This window comes from Ranitomeya variabilis, chromosome 1, assembly GCF_051348905.1.
Source record: "Ranitomeya variabilis isolate aRanVar5 chromosome 1, aRanVar5.hap1, whole genome shotgun sequence".
Lineage (NCBI taxonomy): Eukaryota > Metazoa > Chordata > Amphibia > Anura > Dendrobatidae > Ranitomeya > Ranitomeya variabilis.
In genome coordinates, this window is record NC_135232.1 from 509576043 (window position 1) to 509596926 (window position 20884).

Consider the following 20884-nt stretch of genomic DNA (forward strand, 5'->3'; position numbering starts at 1 on the left):
CGTGGCACTGAAATACGTGGCACTATGACTGTCAGAAAATGTTCATTAAACGGTTAGGGGTGAGGTTAGGGGTAGAGTTAGGGTTAGGGTTTGGATCCCTTTATCACCTTGATGGTGGTGGGTGGCTTTTCAGTGTGTTTTCTGTTTTTTTTCGATAAAAACGCATGCGTTTTTAACGCAAACAAACGCATGTGCTTAAAAACACCAAGAAAATACTGCAGGTTGTATTTCTGAAAATTAACGCATGCAGAAAAAAAACGCATGCGTTTGAAAACGCGACCAAACGTGTACAAAAAAACCGCATGCGTTTTCAATGTTAAATATAGGGAAAAAACGCATGCGTTTTTTTGTGCAAAAAACGCTGCAGACAAAAACGCAAGTGTGAAACCAGCGACGCTTTTTATAGCAAAAAAGTTTTTGCGTCTCCACATTTTGAGACCTATAATTTTTCCACATTTTGCTCCACAGAGTCATGTGAGGTCTTGTTTTTTGTGGGACGAGTTGACGTTTTTATTGGTAACATTTTCGGACACGTGACCATTTTTGATCGCTTTTTATTCCGATTTTTGTGAGGCAGAATGACCAAAAACCAGCAATTCCTGAATTTCTTTTGGGAGAGGCGTTTATACCGTTCCGCGTTTGGTAAAATTGATAAAGCAGTTTTATTCTTCGGGTCAGTACGATTACAGCGATATCTCATTTATATCATTTTTTTATGTTTTGGCGCTTTTATACGATAAAAACTATTTTATAGAAAAAATAATTATTTTGGTATCGCTTTTTTCTCAGGACTATAACTTTTTTATTTTTTTGCTGATGATGCTGTATGGCGGCTTGTTTTTTGCGGGACAAGATGACGTTTTCAGCGGTACCATGGATATTTATATCAGTCTTTTTGATCGCGTGTTATTCCACTTTTTGTTCGGCGGTATGGTAATAAAGCGTTGTTTTTTGCCTCGTTTTTTTTTTTTTTTTCTTACGGTGTTTACTGAAGGGGTTAACTAGTGGGGCAGTTTTATAGGTGGGGTCGTTACGGACGCGGCGATACTAAATATGTGTACTTTTATTGTTTTTTTTTTTAATTTAGATAAAGAAATGTATTTATGGGAATAATATATATATATTTTTTTCATTATTTTGGAATATTTTTTTTTTTTATTTTTTTTTACACATTTGGAAATTTTTTTTTTTACTTTTTTACTTTGCCCCAGGGGGGGACAATACAGATCGGTGATCTGCCAGTTTGCATAGCACTCTGACAGATCACCGATCTGCGAGAAGTACAGGCTGCTTCACAGTGCCTGCTCTGAGCAGGCGTCTGTGAAGCCACCTCCCTCCCTGCAGGACCCGGATCCGCGGCCATCTTGGATCCGGGTCTGGAGCAGGCAGGGAGGGAGGTAAGACCCTCGCAGCAACGCGATCACATCGCGTTGCTGCGGGGGGCTCAGGGAAGCCCGCAGGGAGCCCCCTCCCTGCGCGATGCTTCCCTGCACCGCCGGCACATCGCGATCATGTTTGATCGCGGTGTGCCGGGGGTTAATGTGCCGGGAGCGGTCCGTGACCGCTCCTGGCACATAGTGCCGGATGTCAGCTGCGATATGCAGCCGACACCCGGCCGCGATCGGCCGCGCTCCCCCCGTGAGCGCGGCCGATCGGCTATGACGTACTATCCCGTCGGCGGTCATACGGGCCCACCCCACCTCGACGGGATAGTACGTCGGATGTCAGGAAGGGGTTAACCATCACTTCCATCTGTAAATGTTTTTTTTTTTTTTTTTTTTAAATAAATAGTCAGACAATTTGTTTGAGATCGAGCCCCTCAGTGTTCTAAAACATAACAAAGACATGTGACAATGTCTTCTTTGAGGAAATATTGGCCACCATCCCCAGGTTGTCTGTCAATGGTCGTGGTGTAAGTCTGATTGACAGCGCGTCAGCCAATCAGTGAGCTCATCTGCTCTGCCAGTGTAGATGGAACGCTCAGCTCACAGATTGGCTGCTGCATGGCTTTGTCATGATTTCAGAGCCCTGGTGGATAATTATTATATTATAATTATTATTTCAAACTGTCCGGGGACAAGCCCTTTCAGCACAAAATGTTTGTTATCCAGAAGTATACGTAAAAGAAAGCATACCTTTGTGTTTTTAGGCTTATCATACTGCATGTAACGAGATTTCACAACCTTTGGACCTGTTAAGACAAAAAAAAAATAAATAAAATTACCTCTCAAATGTGTATGCTTAGGATTTTTATTTTTGGAGTCTTAGGTCTTCATATGCCTAAATCCCCACTGATGGCCAAATTAAGTACAAGTGCTTTTCACTAAATGAGATCATCATCAAAAAGTTAGTTTATTTCAGTTCTTCAATACAAAAAGTGAAACTCATATTATATAGAGTCATTAAAAACAGTGATCCATTTCATGTGTTTATTTATGTTAATGTTGACTTGGCTTACAGCCAATGAAAACCCAAAAGTCATTACACCTCAGTAAATTAGAATACTTTATAACACCAGCTTGAAAAATGACTAAAGGCCCCGTCACACATAGCGACGCTGCAGCGATACAGACAACGATGCCGATCGCTGCAGCGTCGCTGTTTAGTCGCTGTGTGGTCGCTGGAGAGCTGTCACACAGACCGCTCTCCAGCGACCAACGATGCCGAGGTCCCCGGGTAACCAGGGTAAACATCGGGTTGCTAAGCGCAGGGCCGCGCTTAGTAACCCGATGTTTACCCTGGTTACCAGTGTAAAATGTAAAATAACAAACAGTACATACTCACCTTCGCGTCCCCCGGCGTCCGCTTCCTGCACTGACTGAGCGCCGGCCCTAACAGCAGAGCGGTGACGTCACCGCTGTGCTGTACTTTCACTTTACGGCCGGCAGTCAGTCAGTGCGGGAAGCAGACGGCTAGGGACCTGATGGACACCGGAATGTGAGTATGTACTGTTTTTTTTTTTTTTACATTTACGATGGTAACCAGGGTAAACATCGGGTTACTAAGCGTGGCCCTGCGCTTAGTAACCCGATGTTTACCCTGGTTACCAGTGAAGACATCGCTGAATCCGTGTCACACACACCGATTCAGCGATGTCAGCGGGACCTCAACGACCAAAAAAAGGTCCAGGCCATTCCGACACGACCAGCGATCTCACAGCAGGGGCCAGGTCGCTGGTACGTGTCAAACATAGCAAGATCGCTACTGAGGTCGCTGTTGCGTCACAAAACTTGTGACTCAGCAGCGATCTCGCTAGCGATCTCGCTATGTGAGACGGGGCCTTAAAACCCGAAATCTTGGCCTACTGAAATGTATGTTCAGTAAATGCACTCAATACTTGGTCGGGCTCCCTTGGCATCAATTACTTCATCAATGTGGTGTGGCATAGAGGCGATCAGCCTGTGGCACTGCTGAGGTGTTATGGAAGCCCAGGTTGCTTTGACAGCAGCCTTCAGCTCATCTGCATTGTTGGGTCTGGTGTCTCTCATCTTCCTCTTGACAATACCCCATAGATTCTATATAGGGATAAGGTCAGGCGAGTTTGCTGGCCAATCAAGCACAGTGATACTGTTGTTTTTAAACCAGGTATTGGTACTTTTGGAAGTGTGGAGAGGTGCCAAGTCCTGCTGTAGAATTAAGTTTCCATCTCCAAAACGTTTTTCGGCAGAGGGAAGCATGAAGTACCCTAAAATTTCCTGGTAGATAGCTGCGCTGACTTTGGTCTTGATAAAACAGTGGACCTACACCAGCAGCTTGGATTGTGTGCCTCTCCACTCTTCCTCCAGCCTCTGGGACCTTGATTTCCAAAGAAATGCAAAATTTACTTTCATCTGAAAACAACACCTTGGACTACTAACAGTCCAGTTCTTTTTCTCCTTGGCCCAGGTAAGACGCTTCTGGCGTTGTCTATTGGTCATGAGTGGCTTGACACAAGGAATGCGACACTTGTAGCCCATGTCCTGGATATGTCTGTGTGTGGTGGCTCTTGAAGCAATGACTCCAGCAGCAGTCCACTCCTTGTGAATCTCACCCCAAGTTTTCGAATGGCCTTTCCTTAATCATTTCAAGGCTGCGGCCTCCCGGTTGCTTGTGCACCTTTTTCTACCACACTTTTTCCTTCCACTCAACTTTCCATTAATATGCTTGGGTCCAGCATTGTGTGAACAGCCAGCTTCTTTAGCAATGACCTTTTGTGGCTTACCCTCCTTGTGGAGTGTGTCAATTACCGCCTTCGGGACATCTGTCAAGTCAGCAGTCTTCCCCATGATTGTGGAGCCTACTGAAACAGACTAAGGGACTTTCTTTAAACGCTTAAGGCCCCGTCTCACTTAGCGACGCTAAAGCAATCCCGACAATGATACGACCTGTCAGGGATCGTTGCTGCGTCGCTAAGTGGTCGCTGGTGAGATGTCAAACAGTGAGATCTTCCCAGCGATCGCTGCTGCGATCTCACTGTTTGACATCTCACCAGCGACCTGTAGCGACCTATACAACGATGTCACATGGGAGCTATTATGACGATTCAGTGTCTGAGTCGTCAACGAGGTCGTTGTTAAGGTGTCAAACACAGCAATGTGTGCTACCCAGCGTGACCGCAACGATCAAAAAACGGCCCAGGCCATTCCGACACGACCAGCGATCTCACAGCAGGGGCCTGGTCGCTGCTACGTGTCACATCTAGCGAGATCGCTACTGAGGTCGCTGTTGCGTCACAAAACTTGTGACTCAGCAGCGATCTCGCTAAGTGAGACGGGGCCTTTAGGAAGCCTCTGCAGGTGTTTTTTGTTAATTATTCTAATTTACTGAGATAATGACTTTTGGGATTTCATTGGCTATAAGCAATAATCATCAACATTACAAGAAATAAACACATGAAATAGATCACTCTGTAATGACTATATTATACCGTATTTTTCGGACTATAAGATGCAAAATTTCATAAGGAAAATAGGGGGAAAAAAATAATTGTCAAATGGAGGGCTGTCTTACAGTCTGATTTCAGCTTACCAGGGAAGGGATCGGCACAGGTAGAGGAGTGGTCACAGGGGTCGTTCGGAGTCCAGGCTGGAGCGGTGGCCTTTGGGAAATCTCATCCCAGGCTGGTGCGGTGGCTGTGCTCTGTGGGGTGGTGTTGTCAGGGATCTGTGCTGGGGCGGTAGCAGCTCTCTGTGCTGCATGAGGGGCTCTGCCGGAATTTTGTCAAAGCCCGGAAGCCCCCGCAGCTCCGTTACTGCAACGTGGTGCCTCCAGAAAGATGGCCGCCGGGGGCGGCACATGCTCAGATTCAGATCTGAGCCCCCAACGCAGCACAGAGCCCCGCTGTTGCCACACCACAGAACCACAGCTACAGCCGCACCAGCCTGGGAAGGGAGGCTGCATTGGGACTGCCGCCACCTGTACCGACGTAACATTTGTAAGTATATTGCAACCATAAGACGCACCGTCATTTCCCGCAAACATTTTTTGGGAAAAAAGTGCGTCTTATGGTCCGAAAAATACGCTAAGTTACACCTTTTGTATCAAAGAACTGAAATAAAATAACTTTTTGGTGATATTCTAATATTCGCGAGACTTCGGCACTATCTTCAATGGAGCACGGGGACCCGATACACTGCGCAGGCGCCAGATTCACACTGCGAGGCGAAATCTGGGGCCTCGGCTACACGAAGGCACCATGACGTCAAGACAGAGAGGAGGCAGCGCCCAGTGGGATGATAGAAGGCTGCGAGGCGCATGGATCAGGGAGAAATCATTCCTCCCTGACTCAAGAGGTATGTCGCCAAATTTATAAAAGTGATTAATTCAGCATTCCTACGCATGCTAAACATAAAAGCCACCTTCACAGAATGCAGCCTTAGTGCTGATGAAGGTGGCTCTTTTACTTAAAAACGCCCCATGGGAGTTGACAGGTTCCCTTTAAGTATTTTGTGTGACATATCTCGGAATTAAGGGCATGAAAATTCAAAATTGGATAATATGCCACAAAAAAACAATGTCAGAATAACCGGGATCCATTAAAGCGTTCCAGAGTTATTCCGTGAAAGGGACAGTGGTCAGAATTGTAAAAATTGGCTTTATCATTAACATGCAAACCACCCTCAGGGGTAAAGGGGTTAAAGAGGCACTCCCACAAAATTTGTAATGCTCTGAACCGGTTTAAAGTGTGCATGTACTGTAGGTGTGTTGAATATATTCACCAATTAGGGTATGTGCACATGATCAGGAAAGGCTCAGTATTTGCCCAGGATTTGACGCAGGTGAAATCTGCATCTGAGGTCACTGGCAGGTCACCTACGTTTTTGATGCGTTCATACATTTTTTTACGCATGCGTCTTTGATGCGTTTTATTCATTGCATGCGTTTTTTTTTCACTTGCAATAAAGCTAATTGAAAGATTTCCTGTTTTCAGATATATTGGGGGTATGTTCCCATGGTCAGTAAACGCTGCGGATTGGACGCGGCATACATCTGCAGCACTCAACCCGCAGTGCCAGCTGTTACAGCATAGTGGATGGGATTTCAAGAAATCCCATGCCCACGATGTGTGCACCAATTCCCGAGGATCACCCAGAGCCAGACATGTGGCGCATCTTTCCAGACCGCAACATGTCAATTTATTTGACAATTATGCAAATTGTCTCTTCAGAGAGGAAGAGAGCCAGAACTCTAGTGCCACCTATTGGAAGTTAGCAATCCTACAAGTCAATGTTGACCCTTTAACGAGCCTTGTCACATGACTTAGGATAATAGCCAAACCAGAATCTCAATTTGCAGACACTGTTTCGGGGTACTGCCCCCCATCAGTGCAAAGCGGAGATCTGGTTTGGCTGTGTGAGAGGCATCAGACCAATAGACGCTCAGTCTCCGCTGCGTAGATTACCCATAGACTTTTATTAGATGCGGTAAAACCACATTATCTTCCTAATTACATGCGTATTAAGTGCGGGAACGCATCTTACTACTCAAGTGTATTAATTTAAATAATGGTGAATCTTTTGACACAGCCAGAAGTACATGACACAGGAAGTGGAGGAAAGCACAGAGAGAGGTCACCTCATTTTTAATATATATATATATATATATTTTTTAAATAGCTTGTGGTCCCCCTATATATGTTAACTAGCCAGAGTAAAGCAGACTACTTGTACTGGTATTTCAGGGTAGTAAGGATCCAATATCCATGAACCTTACCAGTCTGATAATACCAGAGCGCAGAAGTCTGCTTACCTTGGATGATTAGCAAAAGTAGTGGGATCCCCTCCAAAAAAACCCAAAAAATAGCATGGGGTCCCCCTATTTTTGTTAACCAGCCAAGGATAAAGCAGACAGCTGCGGCCTGGTATTCTCAGGCTGGCGAGGCCCATAGATTTTGGCCCTCACTGGTCTAAAAATAGCAGCCCGCAGCCGCCCCACAATTGGCACACCCAAAGATGCGCCAATTGTGGCACTTTACCCGGCTCTTCCCACTTGCCCTGTAGCGGTGGCAAGTGGGGTTCATATTTGTGCTGTTGATGTCACCTTTGTATTGTCAGATGACATCAAGCCCACTTAGTAATGGAGAAGCGTCTATAAGACACCTATCCATTACTAATCCTATAGTTGTATGGTAAATAAAGACACAGCCAGAATAAAGTCTTTTAAATAATGACTCGGACTCCTTTATTATTCTCAATTAAACCATACTTACTGCATCGTCTAATTCCACCGAAGCCCTCGATCTCCTGAAAGAGAATTAAAATAAAAAAGCAACAATATCCTTACCTGTCTGCCGATAAGATATGAACTGTCCCACAACGAGTCCAGCTCTGTTACATCTGGATGACTTGGGCTGAACGGTTATGCCACCATTCAGCCTGACATCCAGACACAAGCGGAGATAACGCGGTCCCGTACACTGCAGTTCTCGCGTTCAGCTGATCGATAACAAGAACTGCAGCGTACACGAACTTCTGGCTGAAAGAACGTACGCTATTATGTAAAATTAGTACACATGCGTAGTAAGCTGCATTCCCGCACTTAATACGCATGTGACTAAGATGATAATGCGGTAACTAATGATAGCGAATGGGTAGTTTATGCTGCGGAGACAGAGCGTCTACACAACGCAAATTAGACATGCTGCAGTCTGGAAAGATGCGCCGCATGTCCGTTTACACAGGGATGTCGGGGGGTGTCTCTGAACGCATAGTAGAGATGGGATTTCTTGAAATCCCATCCATTATGCTGTAACATCTGGGCGCTGCGGGTTGGATGCTGCAGATGTACGAAGCATCCAACCCGCAGCATTTACTGACCGTGGGAACATACCCTAAGGCTACGTTCCCCCTAAGGGTATGTTCCCACAGTCAGTAACCGGCAGCGCTTTGGACGCAGCACATGTCCGCTCCATCCAAAGCGCTGCTGGCTTTTGAACGCAGGCGATTTCACACATGTTCATTGAACCGTGTAGAATCACCGCATCCTATACATTGCACTGGTGATATTTATCTTGCGGAGATGCATATCTGTCTCGCGCAGGGATGCCGGAGGCATCCGTGCACGCATAGTGGAGATGGGATTTCAAGAAATCCCATCCACTATGCTGTAACATCTGGCCGTTGCGGGTTGAACGTTGCGGATGTACGCAGCGTCCAACCCACAGCGTTTATGGGCCGTGGGAACATACCCTTACAGTCACTTCCCCCCCCCACCCCAATCTCTGCTGTTGTCTTGTCACTCGAGTGACCGAATTTCCAACTATTCTAATCATACTGGGGTCAACGTGTGAGCTAGAGGTCGCTTTTAAAATGTAAGCCTACATAGCATCAGAACGCGATTCCACAGGCTTTATATTGTAAAAGAAACTTCCGGCTCACACATTGATGCCAGTGTGATCCATCAAGTCGGATTAGCGGTCACATGACAGAGAAGAGGACTGGGACAGTGCTATAAACCAGGGAAGACAGCAATCAGTATGTATATTAAAGAAGTTGTCCACTACTATAACAACTTTTTTTTTTTTTCATAAATCTTGCTATTATGTGCCACTGAAAACATCTACTGTGTTTATTTTAGCAATATTACCTTTTATCATGCTGTAGCAGCACATCTTTAGTGCTGGATCCAGCTCTCATGGGGTTAATCGACAACTTCCTTTCTCCTGAGTTATTGTGCTCTAATACTACAAGTTCCATGATGCATTGCACTCGCCTGTAACTCTGCACCTGGCACACCCACTCCAAAACACACCCCAACCCCTCCCTCCTCTATCTTCAAAAAGATTTGTGATGTCATTTCTGTCCAACCTCCTCTTTTACATTTGTCCAACCTACACTCCATTACACACGGATAGATGGATAGATAGATAACAAATAGATAGATAGATGAATACATACAGATATATCTATATATCTATGTCTATTTCTATATATATGTCCATATCCATGTTTCTAAACCCCATCACCCCTGGAGCTTTTTTGTTTTCATTTCTCGCTCCCCTTCTTTCCAGGGCCATAATTTTCCGTCAATATGGCCATGTGAGGGCTTATTTTTTTGCGGGACAAGTTCTACTTTTGAATGACACCATTGGTTTTAGCATGTCGTGTAACGGAAAATGTGAAAAAAATTCAAAGTGCAATGAAATTGCAAATAAAGTGCAATCCGACACTTGTTTTTTGCTTGGCTTTTTTGCTAGGGTCACTAAATGCTAAGGCTGTGTGCACACGTTGCGGATCTGATTGCAGATCCGCAGGGTTTTTTGCTGCACAGAATTGCATCAAATCCGCAGTGTAGTGCACAACCAATGTAAGTCTATGGGAGCCGCAGACTTGTTGTGCACATGCTGCGGAAAAGGCCACACCGAAACGCAGCTTTTTTTTCTCGCAGCATGTCACTTCTTTTGTGCGGAACTGCAGTGTTTCTGCACCCATAGACTTGCATTGAGTCGGGCACATCCGCAGCAAAACCGCAGATGTAAAAAAGATCTGCAGTTTTGCTGCGGATGTGGGTCCGAGAAATGCTGCAGTTCGGGAGGAGGGAAGTGTGTGGGCGGTAAGTGGGTGCGGGACTGTTTGGGTGGGTGCGGGACTGTTCGGGGGGGGGGGGTCTTTTGGGGTGTGTGTGCAGGCATCATCTGATGGGACTACAAGTACGCAGCATCCAATCTGCAGCTCATTCGGATGTAATCTTGACAGTGGACACACACCCTACGCTATCCATACATCTATCAATAGATCTATCTATTCCTATATCTATCTATAGATATATGTATGCATCTATAGATCTATCTATATGTAGATCTGTCTAGCCATTTCATCTATCATCCATCTGTCTGTGTGTGTAATGGAGTGTGGGTTGGACAAATATAAAAGAGGAGGTTGGACAATAATGACATAAATCTTTTTTTTCTGTTCAATAATACATCTTTATTTAGCTTTCAAAAACGCACCAAAACGCATAAAAACCGCACCAAAAGCGAATTAAAATATGCATCAAAACCGCGCAAAAAAAACTGCATAAAAAAGCATCAAAACCGCGCAAAGACCACACCAAAAACTGCCTCAAAACCGCACCAAAATTGCATCAACACTGCACCAAAAACTGCATCAAAACCGCACCAAAAACTGCATCAAAACCGCGCAAAAACTACACCAAAAACTGCATCAAAAACGCAAAACTGCACTAGGTTTTGATGCAGTTTTGATGAATTTTTTGGTGGTTTTGATGCTGTTTTTGGTGCGGTTTTTGCATGGTTTTGATGCAGTTTTTGGAAATAAACGGAAAATGTGCATGATTTGAATGGAAACATGCATGAAAAAACGGATTCGGAGGCCGGATTCATCATTTCACATCTCAGTTTCATAAGTTTTTTGCCGGATCCGTCGCTGTGCGTTTTTTTGCCGGACAGAAAAAACGTTCCTCTGCATGTGTTTTCCGTCCGGCGGAAACAGCTTTTTTGACTGATCCGGCAAAAAACGGATGAAACGTGTGGACATCAGGCGCAATCCGGCGCTAATACAACTCTATGAAAAAAAAATGGATCCGTTTTCTTTTACAAAACTCGCCAGATTGTGCCTGACGGCAAAAACCTGATGTGTGAAAGCAGCCAGATATATGGATAGATACATCTATGTATCTATAGATCGATATATCCATAGATATATAATTGAAAGGCCGATGTTTCTAAGGCTACTTTCACACTTGCGTTTTTAGCAATCCGCCTTTTTGGGACAAAAACGGATCCTGTAAATGTGCTCGCAGGATGCGTTTTTTACCCATAGACTTGTACTAGCGACGGATGGCCACACGTCGCATCCGTTGTGCAACGGATCCGTCGTGTTTTGGCTGACTGTTGGCACGAAAAAACATTCAAGTGAACGGTTTTTTTTGTCCGTCGCGTCCGCCATTTTCAGCTAAAACTCCGCCCCCTCCTCCCCGGACTTCAGAATGGGCAGCGGATGCGTTGAAAAACTGCATCCGCTGTCCACGTCGTGCACAAATTTCACAATGTGCATCAGTACATCGGCCCGATGCATAGCGACGGACCCGTACCGACGCAAGTGTGAAAGAGGCCTTAATGAGAGTTGAATTTAATTAAAAATGGAAAAAAACGGCGTGGGCTCCCGCGCAATTTTCTGCGCCAGAGGGGGAAATCCGACGGCCAATATTTGTAGCCTATGAATATCAGCCCACAGCTGTCTGCGTAGCCTTTACTGGCTATTAAAATAGGGGGACCCCCCAAAAAATGACTTGGGGTCCCCCTATATTTTATAGCCAGAAAGGCTAAGCAGACAGCTGCGGGCTGATATTCATAGCTTAGGGAGGGGCCATGGATATTGGTCCCCCCCGGCTACAAATACCAGTCCGCAGCTGCCCCAGAAATGGCGCATCTGTAAGATGCGCCAAATCCAGCCCCTCTCTTCCCACTCCCGTGTAGCGGTGGGATATGGGGTAATGAAGGGTTAATGTCACCTTGCTATTGTAAGGTGACATTAAGCCAGGTTAATAACGGAGAGGCGTCAATAAGACACCTATCCATTATTAATCCAATACTAATAAAGGGTTAATAAAAACACACATTAGGAAAAAAGTATTTTAATATTCTTCATTTAACCATACTTACCATACTTCAGCGCCTGCAAAAAAGGTAAAAATAATAAACCGTATACTACCTGTCCGCCGTAGTCCAATTAATAACGAGTGTCCCACGACGATCTACCCTATAGAACAGTGACATCGGGTGATGTCACTGCTCTATAGGACCCTCAGTGACACACTGACAGGAGACAATGGCTCCTGCAGTGCATCACTGAGAGGTTACCTTAGGACAAAGTCTCACTTTATGGCAATTGCTGCCTGGGAAAATTTCTCACCCAGCAATGCCATAAAGTGAGACTAGGGACTATTTTCTCACAGGGGCGTAGGAATACATTGTGAGGAATACATTGTGGAAGGATGCCTTCCATCATTGTATTCCTGGAGCCCCTGGAGAGCGGTCGCATCAGCTGATGCTCCTGCTCTCCACGGGAGATCGTCGAGGGACACTCGTTTTAATTGGATTTCTGCGGATCAGGGAGTATAGTGTTTATTATTTTAATATTTTTTTACAGATGACACTGGCTTCGGGGATCAAAGTGACAAGTGATTGTGAGTATGTACTCTATGCTATATGTACTGTATGTCTGTTGTATGTATGTACATACTGTATGTAGCATGTTGCATGTCACATGTTGTCGCATGGTGCATGTAGTCGCATGTCATTGCATGTCGCATGCTGCATGTCATCACATGTTGCCACATGTCATTGCATGCTGCATGTCATATGTTGCATGGTGCATGTCGTCGCATGGTGCATGTCACATGTCGTCGCATGCTGCATGTCATCGCATGCTGCATGTCATCGCATGGTGCATGATGCATGTCATATGTTGCATGTCGTCGCATGTCATCGCATGGTGCATGTCGTCACATGTCATTGCATGTCGTATGTTGTTGCATGTTGTCACATGTTACATGGTGTGTGTTGTATGTATGTATGTATGTATGTGGTTTTTTTTACATTCAACACATTAGCCGGATGATGGGACTACTACTGTCCCATCATTGGCTAATGTGTCACTTACTGTCACTGTAGCAGGCAGAGCCCGATGGGACTTGTAGTCCCATTGGACGAAGCCTGCACACAGAGACACCCCCGCCGCCACCACCACCGCACAGCCCCGCAGCAGACCCCAGCACGGCCAGCAGACCCCAGCACCGCCCGCACACACTGGCGCCGGCCAGCTCACATCGGCGCCGGCCCGCACAATCATCCCTGCCTAGCCCCGCCCGCCCCCCAGCACAGCCCCGCAGGCAGCCCCCAGCCCAGCCACTCTTGATGAATGACTGCTGACTGTGAGCCTGGGGTCACGCCTGCTCATGACGTCATGTCAATTTCCAGAGTCTGGAAATTGACGTGACGTCGGCGGAAATAAGCAGTGGCTGCAGCCTGGGGGGTCACGACCCGGACTCAGCCGCCAGCATAGCGCCGCTCACAGGCAAAAACGGCAACGGAAGGTATTTACACAATTCATCAGGGGCCCCGGGGGGATACATTAGGGGGTTAACTGAAAGTAGTGGACAACCCCTTTAACACCCTTACACTACATTACATATATATTTAGACCGGTTTAGCCAATAACATTTTCCATGGCAGGGCTTCTTTAAAGGAGGGTTATACATTTCCCCCTGCAGCACACAAAGCTTACCCCACATGGTGGCCGAAACACATAACCTTGTGAAAGTCCAACATCCTGGTGTTTGGAAGGTCTTATTCACCCAAACAAAAACCTCCATCATGACAGTGTGGACAGATATCTAACTCAACACTTCCTGACAAACAAGTAGCAGAAAACTCCCTATATGGCTTTCTGCAAGTTCTTTATAGCAGACTGCACTTTGTACTTTCAATTTTCCAAATAAAACTTTTGAGCAATAATCTGTATTTATTTTTTTTATAAACTGTAATGCAAGGTCGAAAACAGAATAATATTATCATTCAAGATAGATAACATTCATTATCACACTAAAAAAACAAACAAAAAATGAATGCATTATATTTAACAATCAAAATTATCAACTTTATTAAAGCATCTGTAGAGCGATTTCCCCCTCCCTTTTGTTCTTTTTATTGCAGCGCTGGATTGGTGCATCTAATCCAAGTACCCTGACCCTAGTATTTATGTTACTGTAAAAATCAGAAGGACGGTAAAACCTAGGATTTACCGGTCAATCTGGACATTCACCGAGGCCGTCGGTAAAAGCTCAAAATGAAAAGTAAAAGTGGACCTTTACCGGTGAAGTCTTGGTAAATGTTAACATTTCTCAACAGCGTTGGTAAAAGTCAGATGTATTCCATATAAACTAACGATTTTGGACTTTTACCTGGGCGATTTGGTAAATCTTTACATTTACCAGCATGTGTTGGTAAAAGTAAATGTTCATTGTTATTATCATTTTCTCCCCATTTACTCTCATTACATTTTTAAAAACTTTGAACACCGTGTCCTCCATTTCCTCGCCCGCGGTGGCTTACACTTTTTATTACACCCTTCTCAGCTACATTTACCAAGAGGCCGTGGTAAATGTGCACATTTACCAACTGCGCTTGGTTAAAGTCAGATGTTCCATCTTCGCACCAGATATTTCTGACTTTTACCAACGCTGTTGAGAAATGTTAACATTTACCAAGACTTCACCGGTAAAAGTCCAATTTTACTTTTCATTTTGAGCTTTTACCGACGGCCTCGGTGAATGTCCAGATTGACCGGTAAATCCTAGGTTTTACCGTCCTTCTGACTTTTACAGTAACATTTATACTTGCTAACCACTGTCTCCAGCTCTCTCTTCCTGGCGTCACTCAGAGGCAACGGTCACAAGCTCTAAATGCAAGTCCATGAGGGCCACGTTCTGGCTCTCAGACTTACTACTGTATCATATCCGATGCGAGATGCTAATGACACTTGTCTCCAGCTCTGCTGGGAGCAGGAGTCGAGTGTCAGTGCTCTGATCATCTAGAATGAGAACGCCATTGAGAACAGAAGAATAGGATTAAATTGGTATGAATGCAATCAGATTTTTAGTTGGATTGAATTTGTCCAATTTAATTAGAAGTGGGAGCAAGCCCTAAAGGTACCTTCACACTAAGCGACTTTACAACGATAACGATAGCGATCCGGGACGTTGCAGCGTCCTGGTTAGCGATCTCGTTGTGTTTGACACGCAGCAGCGATCTGGATCCCGCTGTGATATCGCTGGTCGGAGCTAGAAGTCCAGAACTTTATTTCGTCGCTGATCACCCGCTGTCATCGCTGGATCGGTGTGTGACACCGATCCAGCGATGTGTTCACTTGTAACCGGGGTAAATATTGGGTTACTAAGCGCAGGGCCACGCTTAGTTACCCGATATTTACCCTGGTTACCATAGTAAAAGTAAAAAAAAACAAAAAAAACCCAAAACACTACATACTCACATTCTGATGTCTGTCACGTCCCCCGCCGGCGGCTTCCCTGCACTAAATGTGTCAGCGCCGGCCGGCAATAAAGCAGAGCACAGCGGTGACGTCACCGCTGTGCTCTGCTTTACGGCCGGCGCTGACACATTCAGTGAAGGAAGCCGCCGGCGGGGGACGTGACAGACATCAGAAGGTGAGTATGTAGTGTGTTTTTTTTACTTTTACAATGGTAACCAGGGTAAATATCGGGTTACTAAGCGTGGCCCTGCACTTAGTAACCCGATGTTTACCCTGGTTACCCGGGTGCTGCAGGGGGACTTCGGCATCGTTGAAGACAGTTTCAACGATGCTGAAGTCGTTCCCCTGATCGTTGGTCGCTGGAGAGAGCTGTCTGTGTGACAGCTCCCCAGCGACCTAAACAGCGACGCTGCAGCGATCGGCTCGTTGTCTATATCGCTGCAGCGTCGCTGAGTGCGATGGTACCTTTACTTTGAGAAGTGACCTCTGGCTGCTCCAGCAAACAAAGGAACAATCCAGCTGGTCAGAAGCTGCAGAAGGCAACCAAAACGGCAACAGTAACACATGAAGTGGCATCTGGTGAGCTTATTAGAAGCCGCAGGGAATTGTGATTAGTGATATCACTCCACAGGTAAAAAAAAAAAAAAATACTGGCATGGTGCCGTAAGAGTAATGTAACAGTATATTTAAAACATTCTTAACAGTGATGCTGCCTTTTGAAGACAATTTAATATATTTCATTTTAAAGCATGTACCGTATATACTCGAGTATAAGCCGACCCGAGTATAAGCCGACCCCCCTAATTTTGCCACAAAAAACTGGGAAAACTTATTGACTCGAGTATAAGCCTAGGGTGGAAAATGCAGCAGGTACCGGTGAATTTCAAAATTAAAAATAGATACTCCATACCGTTCATTATGGCCCCATAGATGCCCCATATAAAGCTGTGCCACATATAATGCTCTGCACCGTTCATTATGGCCCCATAGATGCTCCACATAAAGCTGTGCCATATATACAATGCTCTGCACCGTTGCCCCATAGCTGTGCCATATATATATAATGCTCTGCACCGTTGCCCCATAGCTGTGCCATATATATATATATATAATGCTCTGCACCGTTGCCCCATAGCTGTGCCATATAGTGCTCTGCACCATTGCCCCATAGCTGTGCCATATAGTGCTCTGCACCATTGCCCCATAGCTGTGCCATATAGTGCTCTGCACCATTGCCCCATAGCTGTGCCATATATAATGCTCTGCACCGTTGCCCCATAGCTGTGCCATATATATAATGCTCTGCACCATTGCCCCATAGCTGTGCCATATAGTGCTCTGCACCGTTGCCCCATAGCTGTGCCATATAGTGCTCTGCACCATTGCCCCATAGCTGTGCCATAGTGCTCTGCACCGTTGCCCCATAGCTGTGCCATATAGTGCTCTGCACCATTGCCCCATAGCTGTGCCATACAGTTCTCTGCACCGTCCATTATTGCCCCATAGCTGCTGCTGCAATAAAAAAAAAACAACACATACTCACCTCTCTTGCTTGCAGCTCCTCACGTCCCGTCCCGGCGTCTCTCTGCACTGACTGAAAAGGCAGAGGGCGGCGCGCACACTATATGCGTCATCGCGCCCTCTGACCTGAACAGTCAGAGCGGAGAGACGCCGGGAAGATGGTGCGGCGCCCGGCGTGTGGAACGAGGACAGGTGAATATGCGATACTTACCTGCTCCCGGCGTCCCGCTCCTTCCCCCGGACAGCTGGTCTTCGGTGCCGCAGCCTCTTCCTCTATCAGCGGTCACCGGCACCGCTTCATTAGAGAAATGAATAGGCGGCTCCGCCCCTATGGGAGTGGAGTCCATATTCATAAGTTTAATGAGCGGTCCCACGTGACCGCTGTACAGGGGAAGAGCTGCGGCACCCAAAGACAGTGTGACAGGCAGGGGGAGCGACAGGATCGCCGGGACTAGGTGAGTATATGACAGTGCTCACCCGCCGACCCCACCACCGATCATGACTCGAGTATAAGCCGAGAGGGGCACTTTCAGCCCAAAAATTTGGGCTGAAAATCTCGGCTTATACTCGAGTATATACGGTATTTCTGGTTTAAAAAAACAAACAAAAAAAAAAAAAAAAACACAACCCCCCCTCCCCCCCAAAAAAACCCCACAACATTCTTCCAATTGTGATTCATTACAAATTTTGCAACAATTTGCTTCGCTGCAGCGTCGCTGTTTACATCGCTGTAGAGATGTCAAACACAGCAGCTCCAGAACGACGCAGGAGCGATCCTGTGACGTAGCGGTGACGCACTTATCGTTCTCACAGGTCGTTAGCTCCATGTTTAACATTGCTGGCATCGTTGCTTTTGCTGTCAAACACGACGATACACGCCGATCTGACGACCAAATAAAGTTCTGGACTTCTAGCTCCGACCAGCGATATCACAGCAGGATCCAGATCGCTGCTGCGTGTCAAACACAACGATATCGCTATCCAGGACGCTGCAACGTCACGGATCGTTGTCGTTCTCGTTGTAAAGTCGTTTCGTGTGAAGGTACCTTTAGTTTCCCTGCACATTCAACTTCAATGTTGTCTGTGGCCATAAATCAGCTGATAGGAGTTTAGGGAAAGAGCGATCAAAATGTTATGTTCTGTCTAACCATCAGAACAAACTCACTGATGGATTCTCAGTTAAAGGGAACCTGACAGCTGATAGAGGTACGTGAGGGACGAGGGAGACTCCATTTTGGATTTAGGAATTCAGGCCCCATAGATTATCAGATCCAAAATTAGTTTTACCAATCAAAAAAAAAAATCAGTGTATAGCAGCAAGGTAATTGTACAGGTCTAAATTATTAAAAATTAACCTTTAACCCCTTCATGACCCAGCCTATTTTGACCTTAATGACCTGGCCGTTTTTTGAAATTCTGACCAGTGTCCCTTTATGAGGTAATAACTCAGGAACGCTTCAAAGGATCCTAGCGGTTCTAAGATTGTTTTTTCATGACATATTGGGCTTCACGTTAGTGGTAAATTTAGGTCGATAATTTTTGCGTTTATTTGTGAAAAAAATGGAAATTTGGCTAAAATGTTGAAAATTTCGCAATTTTCAAATTTTGATTTTGTTAAATGAGAGTTATGTGACACAAAATAGTTAATAAATAACGTTTCCCACATGTCTACTTTACATCAGCACAATTTTGTAATCAAAATTTTTTTTTGCTAGGAAGTTATAAGGGTTAAAATTTGACCAGCGATTTCTCATTTTTACAACGAAATTTACAAAACCATTTTTTTTTTTAGGGACCACCTCACATTTGAAGTCAGTTTGAGGGGTCTATATGGCTGAAAATACCCAAAAGTGACACCATTCTAGAAACTGAACCCCTCAAGGTGCTCAAAACCACATTCAAGAAGTTTATTAACCCTTCAGGTGCTTCACAGCAGCAGAAGCAACATGGAAGGAAAAAAAATGAATATTTAACTTTTTAGTCACAAAAATGATGTTTTAGCAACAATTTTTTTATTTTCCCAAGGGTAAAAAGAGAAACTGGACCCCAAAAGTTATTGTACAATTTGTCCTGAGTACGCTGATACCCCATATGTGGGGGGGAACCACTGTTTGGGCACACGACAGGGCTCGGAAGGGAAGGAGCGCCATTTGACTTTTTGAATGAAAAATTGGCTCCAATCTTTAGCGGACACCATGTCGCGTTTGGAGAGCCCCTGTGTGCCTAAACATTGGAGCTCCCCCACAAGTGACCCCATTTTGGAAACTAGACCCCCCAAGGAGCTTACCTAGATGCATAGTGAGCACTTTCAACCCCCAGGTGCTTCACAAATTGATCCTTAAAAAGAAAAAGTACTTTTTTTCCACAAAAAATTTCTTTTAGCCTCAATTTTTTCACTTTTACATGGGCAACAGGATAAAATGGATCCTAAAATTTATTGGGCAATTTCTCCTGAGTACACCGATAGCTCACATGTGGGGGTAAACCACTGTTTGGGCACACGGCAGAGCTCGGAAGGGAAGGAGCCCATTTGACTTTTTGAATGAAAAATTAGCTCCAATCGTTAGCGGACACCATGTCGCATTTGGAGAGCCCCTGTGTGCCTAAACATTGGAGCTTCCCCACTTGTGACCCCATTTTGGAAACTAGACCTCCCATTGAACTAATATAGATGTGCGGTGACCACTTTAAACCTCCAAGTGCTTCACAGAAGTTTATAACGCAGAGCCGTGAAAATAAAAAATAATTTTTATTTCCTCAAAAATTATTTTTTAGCCCGCAATTTTTTATTTTCACAAAAGTAACAGTAGAAATTGGACCCCAAAAGTTGTTGCGCAGTTTGTCCTGAGTACACTGATACCCCAAATGTGGGGGTAAACAACTGTTTGGGCACACATCGGGGCTCGGAAGGGAAGTAGTGACTTTTGAAATGCAGACTTTGATGGAATGGTCTGCGTGCATCACGTTGCATTTGCAGAGCCCCTGATGTGCCTAAACTGTAGAAACCCCCCACAAGTGACCCCATTTTGGAAACTAGACCCCCAACGGAACTTATGTAGATATGTGGTGAGCACTTTGAACCCCCAAGTGCTTCACAGAAGTTTACAACGCAGAGCTGTGAAAATAAAAAATCATTTTTCTTTCCTCAAAAATTATGTTTTAGCAAGCAATTTTTTATTTTCACAAGGGTAGCAGGAGAAATTGGACCCCAATAATTGTTGCTCAGTTTGTCCTGAGCATGCTGTTACCCCATATGTGGGGGTAAACCACTATTTTGGGCGCACGTCGGTGCTCGGAAGGGAGGGAGCACCATTTGACTTTTTGAATACAAGATTGACTGGAATCAATGGTGGCGCGATGTTGCGTTTGGAGACCCCTGATGTGCCTAAAGAGTGGAAACCCCTCAATTCTATCGCCAACACTAACCCCAACACACCCCTAACCCCAACTCTAGCCATAACCCTAATCACAACCCTAACCCCAACACACCCCTAACCCCAACACACCCCTAACCCTAACCCTAACCCAACCCTATCCCCAACACACCCCTGACCCTAACCATAACCCTAACCACAGCCTAATCTTAACCCTATTTCCAACCCTAGCCCTAATTCCAACCCTAACCCTAAGGCTATGTGCCCACGTTGCGGATTCGTGTGAGATTTTTCCCCACCATTTTTGAAAAATCCGCAGGAAAAAGGCACTGCATTTTACCTGCGGATTTATCGCGGATTTCCAGTGTTTTTTGTGCGGATTTCACATGCGGATTCCTATTGAGGAACAGGTGTAAAGCGCTGCGGAATCCGCACAAAGAATTGACATGCTGCGGAAAATACAGCACAACGTTTCTGCGCTGTATTTTTCGCACCATGGGC

General features: G+C 45.3%; 1 protein-coding gene across 2 annotated transcripts in view; it reads right to left on the minus strand.

The window, feature by feature from the left end:
* HAUS8 (HAUS augmin like complex subunit 8) overlaps positions 1 to 20884 on the minus strand; it is a 181877-nt gene that overhangs the window by 84726 nt on the left and 76267 nt on the right. For both annotated transcript variants that reach the window (XM_077253241.1, XM_077253251.1), the window contains exon 3: positions 2136 to 2191. In XM_077253241.1, coding sequence (XP_077109356.1) covers positions 2136 to 2191 — 56 coding nt within the window. The remainder of the gene's footprint in view (positions 1 to 2135; positions 2192 to 20884) is intronic.